Source organism: Felis catus, chromosome D1 (assembly GCF_018350175.1).
Source record: "Felis catus isolate Fca126 chromosome D1, F.catus_Fca126_mat1.0, whole genome shotgun sequence".
Taxonomy (NCBI): Eukaryota; Metazoa; Chordata; class Mammalia; order Carnivora; family Felidae; genus Felis; species Felis catus.
Window position 1 is genome coordinate 61,770,966 of NC_058377.1, and position 13,907 is coordinate 61,784,872.

Genomic DNA, 13,907 nt, shown 5'->3' on the forward strand with positions numbered 1-13,907 from the left:
AGCCTTACCCAATCCTCAGTTCAATATGGCAACTCTAGGGAAGCTATATGTAAGTCTGTCCAGTTAAATGTTTGATAAATATTTATTAGATGTTATTATTATTAATAACATATATGTAAACATATGTAAAAATATAATAACACAGAGATAATTCCTAACCCAGATGAACATTATCTTGATGAGCTAGTTCTAGATACAGGGGAGTAGAGATATATATTTTCAAATAGTAAAATGGTATTAAAGTTCCAGCTTGGCAATCTACCACAGATAAGACTAGACTGAAGGAATGTTAAAAATACCAGAATTGACAAATAGTTGGTCATATGTGTGAATGGGGAGGAGGGAGGCAATGCCTGTGACAAGAAGAAAATGGTCTTTCTTGGTTCCAAATAGCTATGAAAGTTTATTTTGGTCACAGTCTAGACATGGGGAAGAGTTCATGGTCCTGTGGCCAGCTGAAGAGTAGTACACATGACTCAGGTGACAGGTTTTAAAGTGAATCAGAAAAGATGTTCTTATGAACAGAAGATTGAATACGAAATGCTAGGATCATACAAGGTGCCACCCAGTGACTAGTCACTTCCCTTCACATAGAGGGAGCCTATCACTGGGCTTTGTCATGCTGGCATTCAAAGTGGTCTCGGACTCCTGCCCCTACTCTTGCTCATACGAAGGTAAGAATTTTCCAGAACTCCTGGGATTTCTGAGTAGCATGGAAAAAACAAACATGAAACCAGACCTTTAGAGCAGTTTCCAGGTTCATAAATAATCTCTACCAGATCAGCTCAATGGACTGTTTCTTTGTTCATTCATTCATTCATTCATTCATTCATTTTTATTCAATTCAGCTGTGTATCTGGTCTGGATGACATTTGTCTCTCTCCTTTCATAGTTTATAGACAGTGTGCTCCAGGAGGACAATGATATTATAGGTCTTATTTCCTACTCTATTATAGAAACTGCCACATGGAAAATCCTTAATAAAATACAAGTTTTTGATCAAATGAGTAAAACTTAAAGTGACCCACGTTTCTATGTGTCTGTTGGTTTGCTGGTTCTTCTTCTATTTTTTTAATATTTATTTATTTATTTTGAGAGAGATGGTATGTGTGCATGGGAGGAGTGAGGGGCAGAGAGAGACGGAGATCGAGAATCCTAAGCAGGCTCCATGCTGTCAGCACAGGGCCCTAAACGGGGCTCAAACGTACGAACCTGAACTGTGAGATCATGACCTGAGTTGAAATCAAGAGTTGGATGCTCAGTCGATTGAGCCACCCAGGCACCCCGGCTTTTCTGATTATTTTTCTGAATCTGCATGTCCTCTGAATGTCTCTGTTATTATGCCCTGTAATGTCTTCCAATATTTGGGCATCTAAGTTGTATTCTCATGGAACACCCTCAAAAATATAAATAAGCTCACAACTCTTTATGCCACGATGCATCCTTTCTCTGTACTCTCGGGAATCAACTCAGAGGATCTAAACTCCATCAAAGGAAATCTTTCTTGACTTTCTCTCTAGGCCCAATGATCCTGGAGCCTTCCATAGCAGACTAATATAAAGGGCATTAGGATAACAATATCTTTTAGAAAGTCTTCAAATGGCTGCATTTGATTGACACCTCCAAAAGTTTCTCTCTTCCCTTTCTGTCCTTCCTTATGTTGCAGAGATGGTATGGCGAGATCTGAGAAAGAGCTCATAAGAAATATAGGACTGGGAAGTCAGTTTCTTTTTGATGGAGGTGAGTTCTATGAAACAGAGCAGAGTTCTGGGATCACAATGGTCCCAGTTGAACACCTGGGCCAAGGGAGTTAGGGTAGGGAAATTTTCCTAATAGAGCAATTTAATGCCCTACTCTGGTCCTTTTATCCACATATGTTTCACTGTAAAGGCAAAGTCCTGGGAGTTCTCCAAAAAAAAAAAAAAAAAAAAGCAAAAAGTCCATCCTCTCTAACTTTTCTTCCCTACTAGTATGTGATGCTTAAAATTAATCACCTTTCTGGTGACAAGGCTAGACCCAAACAAGGATACAGCTTGAGACCTTGGGGCACCACTGTTCCAAAGCTCCAAAGCTGGGAGAACAAAGAAGGGAAGAGGCATAAATGGGCCTTGGGGAGGATCTTCTGAAACAAATGCTCCTTGAAGCTTGGCTTCTGGGTATGATCTAAAGAGGAGGTGTTGAAGCCAAGACTTTGGCCAGGCTTAGGGGTCTAGGGTCACATCTATGGCACCGATGAACAAAAAACTCATGAACAGGTCAATAAGAAGCTCCAGTGTTTCTTGTCCTGGAAGGCTCAGCATAGGGAACAAGTCATGGGTAGGGTATAGAGAGTTGGTTTAATGAAACTTACAGAGAAAAGCAGCAATATGTCAGTCAAGACGTGATGAGGCATAAGAATGTATCCCAAAGACTCCCCTCAAAACTGGGCTCCCAAATAATCTTTTCTTACAGATTTTTGGAATAGAGGAAAGCCAAAATCTGTCTTCCTTACTAGGCAGATGTAATTGGGAAGAAAAAAGCAAAAGACCTGTGGGAATAGAGGCAGATAGCTCTAGAATAATTCAGGACTCTGGGATAGATTATCTATTTCCCTTGTTGCTCTCTTCAGCTATTTTTATGAACTTCCTCTTGACCCCTGTCAGTGCCACCAGGTATTTACCACCACCCACCACCCCGCCACCCAAAGCCTAAATCAGGTTGAGGAGGGGAGGCACTATAATGACCATGGGTATAGACTAACAGAACAAAAAAAAAAAACAAAAAAACAAAAAAACTTGCCAAATAGACCAGCCTCAGATTAAAGCAGAGGCAGACTTTACAGAATCTGACATTAGACACTTTACTTTAAATTGCTGCGTATTCCCAGAAGTGGGCCTATTGTCCATCAGGAGCTAAGTGTGCACATTCTGTAACTAAAGGCAGAGTAGAGCTTCTTTGTTCATTCCCTTCTTTATGAGCTATAGGCACTGTAGATTTGCAGGATCTCAAACCCCACACAGATAGAGAGCTATAGTGGATCTGGTGCTGGGGTAGGGGAAGGTGGTCACCATTTTTATCAGCAAGGGATGCTGGTAAAAAGGGAAAAAAGCTGGATGATTTGGGTAGAAAGCCATTCAGAGCCAGTATTCACTGGTATGAAAGTCAAGAATTTCAGTTCATGGCTTGGGAAAATAGAACTATTATGCACTGAGCCATATAATGAGAATTTGGTGATTAATTTGCATCTACTATTGCACACCATGTATGAGAACAGATGGTATCGCTCGGTCCAAATTACATTGTCAGACAGTAGAGAGGATGGGATGTCAGAAAATCGGATGATAAGAAGAAAGGTTACAAAGCAGACAGGGATTGGGGAAATGAAACAAAAGGGAGAAGGATCCAAAAGCAAGGCAAATGTGAAGTCTGTTATGTGAATGTCTGGGTGGTGTTCCTCCGTGAGAAGTCACATGAGAGAAGAGAGACTCAGAGTGTCTTCTTGAAGCCGCCACATTTTTGGATTAGAATGATTAGTTTGGGGAAACAGTTTTTCATCAATCCAAGATCTTAAGGGCTCCCCAGGAGTGGACACCCCTGTGAGTTGATGTATAAACTTTTCAAGGTCATGAGGCAAGAGTTGTCGAGTTACAGTTCTTTGCAGTGTTAAAAATGATTAAAGAAGACCATGTAGGGGACACAAACAAACTTTATTTAACACATCACGAAGTGGAGTCTCTACCTGGAGAACTGCAATATGGGAGGGGAGGTGGGAAAGCAGAAGTGTTTTATAGGATGAAGAATAAAGAACAAAGAATAAGGAAGAGACAAATACCTTGAGAAAATATCTTGTCTGCAGTCACCTAGGCAGCCTTGTGTGGGGTGAGAAAGCTCAGAGTTGGCTTGGAGTTTGGGGCCTGCCTGACTGGATACACTGCATGTATGGTCAAGTGCAGTGTTTACAGGGACTGAAAGTTGTCTAAGTTTGGTGTTACTGATGTGGCACCACTGGGCAGGAGAGCTCCATTTTGTGCCTGGAAAATTATTTCAACAGCACGAAACTATGTCATTGAGTACATATCCTAATTACCAATTAAGTGAAAAATGGGGAAAGTAAGATGTTTGTGGACATTCTATTAAAAAATAGGCACACTGGCCACACATCCAGGCCACGTCTGCTGTATAATAGGTAGGAAGCAGTTATGCTCTCCAGCTGGGTCTTCCCCCGCTGTCTGGCTCCCCCACCCATCTGGGTCTCACTCAGCATGTCAGAGGAAAGAGACCTGGCTAGACTTGTGACAATAGGCAACTCAGACCCATCCCTGCCAAAACCAAGTTTCTTTTTTTGTGTTTTGGTTTTCACATTCTGCTTCTCCCAGCTCTACCGGGACGATGTTCGCCTCACCCCCACTCCCATGTGAAGCCCAAGGTTGCAGGCTTCCCTCAGCCTAGTTGGTGCTTACCAAAGTGCCCTTCCCCTTTTCCCACCCACCCCCCATCCTGTCCCAGACACCAGGAACCTTCACTAGCCTCTAACTATTCTCAGTCACTGTCATCTTAAGGCTTCTTAAATCCCTATTATCTTATACCTCTTCTCCAAATGTTTTGAGCAAATTGGAATGACTCAGCATACCTGAGTGTGAGTGATGCTGGCCTTCCTCAGCCAAACAAATTCAGAACGGCCTTCTGATTAAGCGTATCCCAAACCCATCACAGAGGCACAGTGTCGTCGCCCCACTTACAAAGTCCACTCCCGGATGATACTGCATTAAGTCCTCACAGGTCAAGGGACACTTAATTCTCATTTATTTTTCAGAGGAGGATCACAGGCTGAGGGAGTAGAAGGGGTCTACCCAAATTACATGGCTAAAGATTGGAGGAGCTGGAATGTCAGCTAAGGAATTACCTGAAAGTGAGTCTGGAGGTCTCAGAGGCTTCATACAAATATGAGATGAACTCACTCTAGAATATTCTTCTTAATGCTCATGGTGATATACTGGTATTTACCCATGTCCTAGCTTATCCCAACACTGATAGAAGTATTTACAAAGCATAGATGCTTAAATGTTTTTGAGCTTTACTTTGTGGCAAGAAGGCCACCAGGGTAGCCCTTTGGTATGACTTTTTGAAACCAATAAAACCTCTACAGTCTAATCATTTGTTACTCCCATCTTGAGTTCTCTTACTGCATTGAGCACAAATTATTTCTTCAAGCCCATTCTTGCCTCAGGAATTTCTCCTCTGCTTTTCCCTCAGGGTGAAAATACCCTTCCTTTTTACCTGATTCCCATGTACCTGTCAGATGTTACATGCTCTGGGAAGCTTTCTTTGACCATGCCCAAACCTTGCCAGATTTAATAAAGTAAGCCATGCTCCCACAGAGTTCTGTAAATCTTCTATTATAATTTTCATATTGCTGTTATTCCTCTTTCATTCTCTGAATCTATTTTTTAATATAATTTGTTGTCAAATTTGCTTATATATAACACCCAGTGCTCATCCCCATAAGTGCCCTCCTCCATGCCCATCATCCATTTTCCCCTCTCCCCCACCCCTCTATCTACCCTCAGTTTGTTCTTTGTATTTAAGAGTCTCTAATGGTTTGCCTGCCTCCCTCTCTGTTTGTAGCTATTTTCCCCCTTCCCCTCCCCCATGGTCTTCTGTTAAGTTTCTCAAGATCCACATATGAGTGAAAACATATGACCTCTGAATCTACTTCAAGCTATAAGGACAAGAACCAGTTCTATCTCATAAACTACTATATCCATGCTGCCTAGTACATTGCCTGGCACATATGTTAAACACTGATTTGCAGTTGTTGATCGGATTACTTTTTCCCCCCTATCTCTAAGGCTTTCCTAAGAAAGAATGTTTTATTTCTCTGGAGTCACTACAGTTTAGGGAAGAGCTACAGGAAGTAAAAAAGTAGAAGTGGCTAAAGAAGAATGTCTGAAGACCTAACGTGGTCTTTCCTAAACAGAAGATTCACCTACTGTAATGCCCATTATGGAGCTCAACACCAGTGCCCCACCCTTTCTGCTGACCGGCTTCGTGGGCCTGGAAAAGGCTCACCACTGGATCTCTATCCCGTTATCTGTCATCTAGATTGCCATACTTCATGGCAATGGCATTCTCCTATTTCTCATCAGGGTTGACCATAACCTCCACGAGCCCATGTACTATTTCTTAGCCATGCTGGCAACCACAGACCTTGGGATGACCCTGGTTACAATGCCTACAGGGCTGTGTGTGATGTGGACAAATCATAGGGAAATCAGCCATGGTTCCTGCTTTTGCCAAGCCTGCTTCATCCACACTTTCTCTGTCATACAGTCTGGGATTTTGCTTGCCAAGGCCTATGATCAGTTTGTTGCCATCCACAACCCACTGAGATATACTTCCATTCTTACCAACACCCAAATGATAAAGATTGGAGTGGGGGTTTTCATGAAGGGATTTACAGTCATCTTGCCTCCAATATTCCCTCTCGATTGGTTTTCCTATTGCAGGTCCCAGTTCTTCTCTCATGCATTCTGCCTCCACCAGGATGTCATCAAATTAGCCTGTGCTGACATCACCTTCAATTGCCTATATCCTATTGTGATGGTATTTTCTATGGTCCTAATGGACTGCCTGATAATCTTTTGCTTCTATATTTTGATTCTCAAAACTGTCATGAGTATTGCATCTGGAGAGGAGGGGTCCAAGGCACTCAACAAATGTGCCTCCCACATCTGCTGTATCTTGGTCTTCTATGTCACTGTTTTGGTTTGACATTCATCTACCGATTTGGGAAGAAATGGTCCCCATCTAGTACACATCACAAATAGCTACATCTACTTCCTTTCCCTTCTTTTATGAACCCTGTCATCTGTAGTATTAAAACTAAGCAGATTCGCAATAGTATTCTCCAGTTCCCATCAAGAACATGGTATTTACTTTCTCCTGTCTGGAAAAGGACTGAGAGACTAAAAACATAATAATTTGACAGTCATAAATTTCTAAGGAAGACATTAAAATAAATGTACAAATCCCAGAAAAAAGGATTTCAGATACAACTGTTTTTTTCTGCCACTCCCTTTTTTTTTTCCCCTTGAGGATGAAATGAAATAAGTCATGTAAAACACCAAACACAGAGCAAGGTGCTTAGCATAGGCTCAATTGATATTCATTTTGTACTTAACACTCATTCAACTTGCAGCAGCTCTGATGTGACTCTGGGTTCATGGACTCTGAGTGGCATGGTCCAACAAATTGAACACAGATTCCGTTCTTGGTTGTTTTTTCATATGGGCTGGACATCCTTGCAACCTTGCAACCAGTAACTTTTATCTGTTGTGTCCCATGTTGTGCACCACCTGCCTTTTCTAGAACTTGTCATCAGTGAAGCAGAGTCTTTCTGAGCTAATTTCCAAATGGTTGCTATTGAACACAGTACGCCAAGAAGGCAACTGCACAAGTAAAATAGGAATGCTCTATTTTTACGTAGTGAAGTGAATTCACATCAGCAAGTAAATCAATTCCTGATCTAGGGGAAGAAGTTTTATTACGATGATCCCGACAAAAGGAAAAGGTGCTAGTCAGAAATTATATATAATCAGAGCCTCAAGAGGAAATTAATTCAGAGTAGAACTAGACTTGATTGGTGCTTGGTATGTATTCCTTACGTGTGCAAAACCAAGGTAACAAAGGGTAGGTTATATGTGTGCAATTATGTAGGAAGAAAGACAAAGAGGAAACACATGTGTTAGGAGCAGGAGAAGGCCTGGGCTGTTGAAAAGGGTTTCATGGCAGGCTGTAGGGATGTTTCACGCACATATCGGGTAAGGAGGGATTCAGATAAGGTCTCATTCTTAATGGTGGCAGGAAGGGTAGTTATAGATTCAATATAAGAAGAGGAAGGAATACATTTGCCAGAGTTCAAGCCTTATACAGGCAACCTGTATAGAGTAAGATTATTTCCCTAAAGACTGATGAAATCAGGGCCAAATATAAATGAACTTCTGTCTTCTGCACATTCCCTTGCCCTTGATTGCCAAAGAAGAACTTCCCAGAATCTCTGTAATTTTGGGTAATATGGAGGCAAGCCAAATGTGCAAATGTGGGACTCTGGCAAATGTTCTGGTGCAATTTACAAGCTATGTAATGTGCCATGTGTGTGCATCAGGCACATGGATGAGCATACCTTCATATTTAGGAGCACCTGCCACACTTGAAATTTCCTCCTTCTTCCTCCTCCCTTACTGGACTATGAAAACCACTATAACCTAGCTTTAAGCACAATGCTTTGAGTAGAGTAGGAGCTTAATAAAATGTTCTTTATTAAATTGAATAATAAACGAGGAGTGGATGATGTTCCTGTGTCTATTTTTTTTTAATCCTGCATCATTATATATAGATAGTTTACATGTAGAGGTAGAGATAGAAGTCTCTGTATTTGGGGCATCCCACTAAGCTGTTTGCACACCACTATGTGACAAGAGACTCCCAAAAGTGAATAATCAAAGTCTCCTGTGTACAAGGTCTGCCCGTTCCTTCCCGGGCACATAGTCTGAGTACACTGAGGCCAACCTCATAAGACACCTTTCTCAACTTCCCTAACTTTCCATTGATGAATTTTCTTTTGAATGTAGATATATGAAATGTTGATTTTTAGTGAACAATTTTCAATCATTGGGGTGTCCATGTTTTCCTAAGAGCTGCAGGATACCCAAGGAGAGAAAAAAGAGAAAAAAAATACAGAAGAGGAGTCTATAAGGGGGTTTCTCAAGTTATGGCTGGTTCTTCACCTCCTTGTCATAGCAGCCTACTCAAAACCAATTACAAAAATAATGTATTTTTAATAACCTTGAATTCCAGCCATAGTTGATTGCATCTGACAAGGAATTTTTTTTTTCTTTTTATTCTTTGAAGGAGAGAAAGAGTGAGCAGAGGAGGGAAAGCAAGAGAGGGAGAGAGGGAGACAGAGAAAATCCCAAGGAGGTCTGCATTATCAGCGCAGAGCCCAATGTGGGGCTTGAACTCACAAAGCATGAGATCATGACCTGAGCCGAAATCAAGAGTCAGACACTTAACCAACTGAGCCACGCAGGTGCCCCAGAACATTTCTTTTGTATCTGGGAAGGAGTTATATAGACATTTAGATCATTAGTGCCAGGAACTGAGCCACAACTGAAAATAAAGTCTTTACTATGTATCAGAAGTCCATGGAAGTATCTAGCTAACTGAAGGACTGGTGGTCACTGAGTAACAGGTTCTGTGCCTTGAGAGCAGTGTTATTAGAGTATCATTGGTGTTTACCAGCTATGGAAACCATGAAATTAGAGCGTAGGGTAATGCCAAAGACAAAACTATGCCAGGCTGGTTGTCAGCATTATCTTACCCACCCACCCACCCCCCGCCTTGGGGAATAAGGAAGAATAAGATCAAGCATGTGGTAGAAAATACCGTGAAGAGATGCATTTAGAGAGAGAGAACAACCCAGTATTCTGCAGTACCAGTCAGCAAATTTCTTCTCCTTTATACACAGCCATGGATATGGTTTTACTACCCCAAAGAAGTTCTCCCATAAAGAATATTCACACATTAAAACATAGTGAGATACACACGTCACCCTGTCGCCTGACAGGGCTCTAGGTGTGACGGACTACTGTCTTCACACTATTCTGGGTACATTAAGGCACTGGTGAGGCTGAACATTGAAATAAAATGCACTCATGTGAATTTAACACAACCTGATACATTATGCAGTAATGTTTTTAAAAATCTTTAGATAGAACCTTTGAGTATCAGGGTTTGGTGCAGATATCACCTCCACTTCAAACGACATTCTCAACAGTGTCATAGATGTCATTCATCTAACGTCATATAATGTCATACCTACTGGCTTGAAGGCAGGATGAAGATTATGTCCCTAGCCATTCTTAGAGGGTCTCTGCCTGCCTCTCAGGGGATATGAAAGCCTGACTGTGGCCAGAGAGGCACGACTGTAAGCTGGAGAGGGGGGCCCAGGCTCATCAATAGCACTGGGAATCACACACAGTGAAGCACCAGTAAGTGCCAGTTAGAGAGGGACTTAGGGTCAGTCAACCAGCCATGGAGGAGCCAAGCAATCAGTTATTTGTGAGGGCTAGCTGGTGACGCAAGGGCCCCTGAGTGACACACGTTGCTCGTCCAGCTCTATGCTTAGGATCGAGTGACTTAGAGGTGAGCCTAAGTGGACAAGATGAGGAGAGACAAGCCTCCAGTAGGAAGAGAAGGTCGGTGGAACAGATAGGAAAGAAAATGAGTGAAAGACAGGTAGAAGACAAATGAGAGAGGGCCAGAGAGACAGGGGTGAGGGTCAGAAAGGGAACCCAAGGGGAGGTCTCAAAGGAAACCAGGGTGTTCCCCTGGGACCCTAGTTCAGGGAAATCATTCTTCATCAGTGACTCATCCTTACCTGTCCCCAGGCAGGAGTCCCCATGCATGCAGGGTTGAGAGGTCTGAGGTGGGGGTACTATCTGAGCCATGAGACAACAGGAATCAATTGCTCAGCCCCTCCCTGGACTTGGAGTCTTATCTCTCAGGCACAAGCCTTCTGCTCTCCAACATTCCCCTCCCAAGCTTTGCAAATACTGCCTCCTGCCCCTATAGTGAAAGACCCAGGATACAGTCTCTAGGAATGGGGCAAGGGGCTATCCCTCAAGGCTCCTTACAGTTCAGATGGAAGAGAAGCTCTGTCACATGCACCTTGCAAAGTCACATAACCCTGAGTCTTAGTTATTTCACTGTTAGGTAGAATAAAACCATTTTCAACACACAGTGTTTTTTTTTTAATTTTTTTAATGTTTATTTATTTTTGAGAGAGAAAGAGAGAATGAAAGCAGGGAGGGGCAGAGAGAGAGGGAGACACAGAATCCAAAGCAGGCTCCAGGCTCTGAGCTGTCAGCATGGAGCCCAATGCGGGGCTTGAACTCATGAACCCTAAGATCATGACCCAAGCTGAAGTTGGACACTTAACCAACTGAACCATACAGGTGCCCTGATTTTTTTTTAAACATTTATTCATTTTTGAGAGACAGAGAGACAGAGCATGAATGAGGAAGGGGCAGAGCGAGAGGGAGACACAAAATCAGAAGTGGAGTCCAGGCTCTGACCTGTCAGCACGGAGCCTGACACGGGGCTCAAACTTAGGAACCATGAGATCATGACCTGAGTGGAAGTCAGACACTTAACCGACTAAGCCACCCAGAGGCCCCTCGACAGAGGTTTTTGAAGTTACAATGAAAAAAAATTCTTCTGACATCCTGGTACATCAGAATAGAGACACTGACACACTATATGCATTTAAACATATGTAAGCATTCTGCCATCTTGACAAAGACAAGGCATTTCCCAGTCCTTACTCAGCAGTTAGAAAGAAGTCACATTTCCCAAAGTTTTACTTCACCAAGGAGAAACTGCCCCTCTTTCAATTACACCTCACAAGTAACCCAAGCTTCACTTGGGCCCTTTGCTCCCAAGGGAGCCCCCAGCTCACTCACAGCTCCCATGGCTCTCCAAAGGGAGGTCTGGAATCGCATTGGTACATAATCTGCATGTCCAGAATAGTGGACTAAGCATTACAATTATTGTAAATTTCACGTGTGTAATAAACACAATAAAAACTACAGATGTTGGGAAAGCTCTTGGCTTTCCAGTTATATCCTGCTCACTTTTTTCAACATGTTCAATGGCAAGAATTTGTTCTTAGCTACATTATTTTCATCAGGGACCAAAACCAATGATATAAACCTTTTATGAAAACATTCAGGTGAGAAGAAATTGTAAATGACTCATTCCACCAAAGCCTAAGAGAGTCTTTCAGGAGCATTGATCATATTATCACTTCCCAAACAATGTGATCCAGGGAGATGAGATTTAGTTGTAAAGAATCTTTTTACCCAGACAGAGCAGAAGATGATAAAGCCAGAAGCAGTGAAAAACATGTCTGACAGAGGACTCTATGGTTACAATCAGGGAAGACATGAACTCATGTTAACTGATAAATAAAAATACTATTGGTTAAATAGAATTAAGAATTTAAATATTTCATGAGTAAACTCAAGCAAAGAGAAGAAGCTAAGAATTACAGCTTTGAGGAATTTGGCAGGCAAAAATCTCATGTAAATGGGGCAGCTACATAATGGGTAGATGTTTCAGTTTAGTTTAAGTTACAAATTCAGGGAGCATAATAATATACGTACCTCAATTCCTGCTTTGTGATTCATACATGACTGGACACCCAAACCAAAAACTTTCCAAGTTTCCCAAGTTCTTTTTCTTTTTAATTTTTAAAAATAATTATTTTAGAGAGAGCAAGAGAGCAGGGGAGAAGGGCAGAGGGGAGAGAGAGAATCTCAAGCAGGCTCCATGCTCAGTGCAGAGCCCCATATCAGGGCTCGATCCCACGACCTTGGCATCATGATCGGAGCCAAAATCAAGAGTCAGACACTCAACTGACTGAGCCACCCAAGTGCCTCACCCAAGTTCTTTTTTATAAGCAATAATACCCAAAACCTACTTCTCAACGCTCTAGTGCAATTGTCTATGAGAAACGAGGTGAAAAATTCTTTGACGGATCTGTTTTGTTTTAATACTATAGATAATAGGGTTCATCACAGGAGGTGCTAGTAGATAGATGTTGGCCAGGATGACATGTACAATTGGAGGGGCATGCTTGGCAAAGCGGTGAGTCATGGAAAGTCCCACCAAGGGCACATAGAGGACCAGAACAGCCAGAATGTGAGACAGACAGTTATTGAGAGCCTGGAAACTTTCACCCTGGGAGCTGATTCTCAAGACACTTCTCAGAATGAGTGCATAGGAGACCACAATGAGCAGGGGGTCCAATGTAGTAAAGACCAGAGCTATAACAAATCCATACCAATTATTGATAGTGGTATCAGCACACACCAGGCGAATCATGTCTTGATGAAGGCAGTAGGAGTGGGAGAGATGGTGGGAGCCACAAAATGGAAGCCGTTTCAGTAGGAATAATGCAGGAAGAACAGTCAGAACACAGCGGAAAATGATGGCTATCCCTATTCTTCTGATGACCCGGTTGGTAAGGATGGAGACATAATGGAGGGGGCGGCAGATGGCCACATAGCGGTCAAAGGACATGGCCAACAACACGGAAGATTCCATAAAAGAGAATCCATGGAGGAAGAAGAACTGGGCAAAACAAGCCTCAAAGCTGATCTCTGAGGCATTAAACCAGAGGAGTCCCATGACTGTAGGCAAAGTGGTGAGGGTAAGCCCCAGGTCTGTTAGAGCCAAAATAGAGAGGAACAAGTACATGGGCTCTTGTAGGGAGGGCTCTATCCTGATGACAGCCAGGATGGTGATATTGCCCACAATGGAGACCGTGTAGAGACAACAGAAGGGGATGGAAATCCAGCCATGGGAAACCTCAAAGCCAGGGATGCCCATGAGGATGAAGAAGAAGGGGACTTGAGTGGAGTTAGTAACCCAAAACATGACTGGAAGAGGCAGCCTCAAGACCAGAGCTCTTTCCCAAATCTGTGAAAAGTGGACAACATAAGGATTGAAATAAATAGTCTATGACTATCCGAAGTCACTCTGTGATAGATCATCAAGTAAGACCTGGGGAAAGAGAGCTATCTGGGCAATGAGTTTACAAATGTTTTATCAGTTTTGCTTGTTTTAGCTCTTACCTTGCCATCTCTTGTCAACCACTGAGTTGACAGCATGAAGTTCTCATTAGTTTTAACCCAAAGACTTCTTTATACATCCAGAAGGCAGTTATGCCTTTGCAGCAGAAGGTATAAGGGTACATTTTGGCCATTGGAAAGAATAACTGTGGAGAAGAGATTACTGTAGGACACCTTTGGATGGCATGGGGCTAGGAGAAAAAAAGAGAGAGCCGAGACCAGTAAATGTAAAAA

The 13,907-nt window shown here is 42.4% G+C and overlaps 1 protein-coding gene and 1 pseudogene across 1 annotated transcript; one reads left to right on the plus strand and one right to left on the minus strand.

Moving 5' to 3' along the window:
* Window positions 1-5,982: 5,982 nt before the first annotated feature.
* LOC101098889 lies at window positions 5,983-6,956 on the plus strand (annotated as a pseudogene).
* A 5,575-nt stretch (window positions 6,957-12,531) lies between these two features.
* On the minus strand, window positions 12,532-13,590 carry LOC101093045 (olfactory receptor 51Q1-like). The gene has a single exon (XM_003992862.2). It carries the CDS (start codon window positions 13,477-13,479, stop codon window positions 12,532-12,534), a length of 948 nt encoding a protein of 315 aa, XP_003992911.1. The 5' UTR covers window positions 13,480-13,590.
* Window positions 13,591-13,907: the final 317 nt, after the last annotated feature.

Bases quoted from the DNA above. Each gene is read 5' to 3' on its own strand.
- LOC101093045 (XM_003992862.2), bottom strand. From the start codon at position 13,479: ATGTTTTGGGTTACTAACTCCACTCAAGTCCCCTTCTTCTTCATCCTC.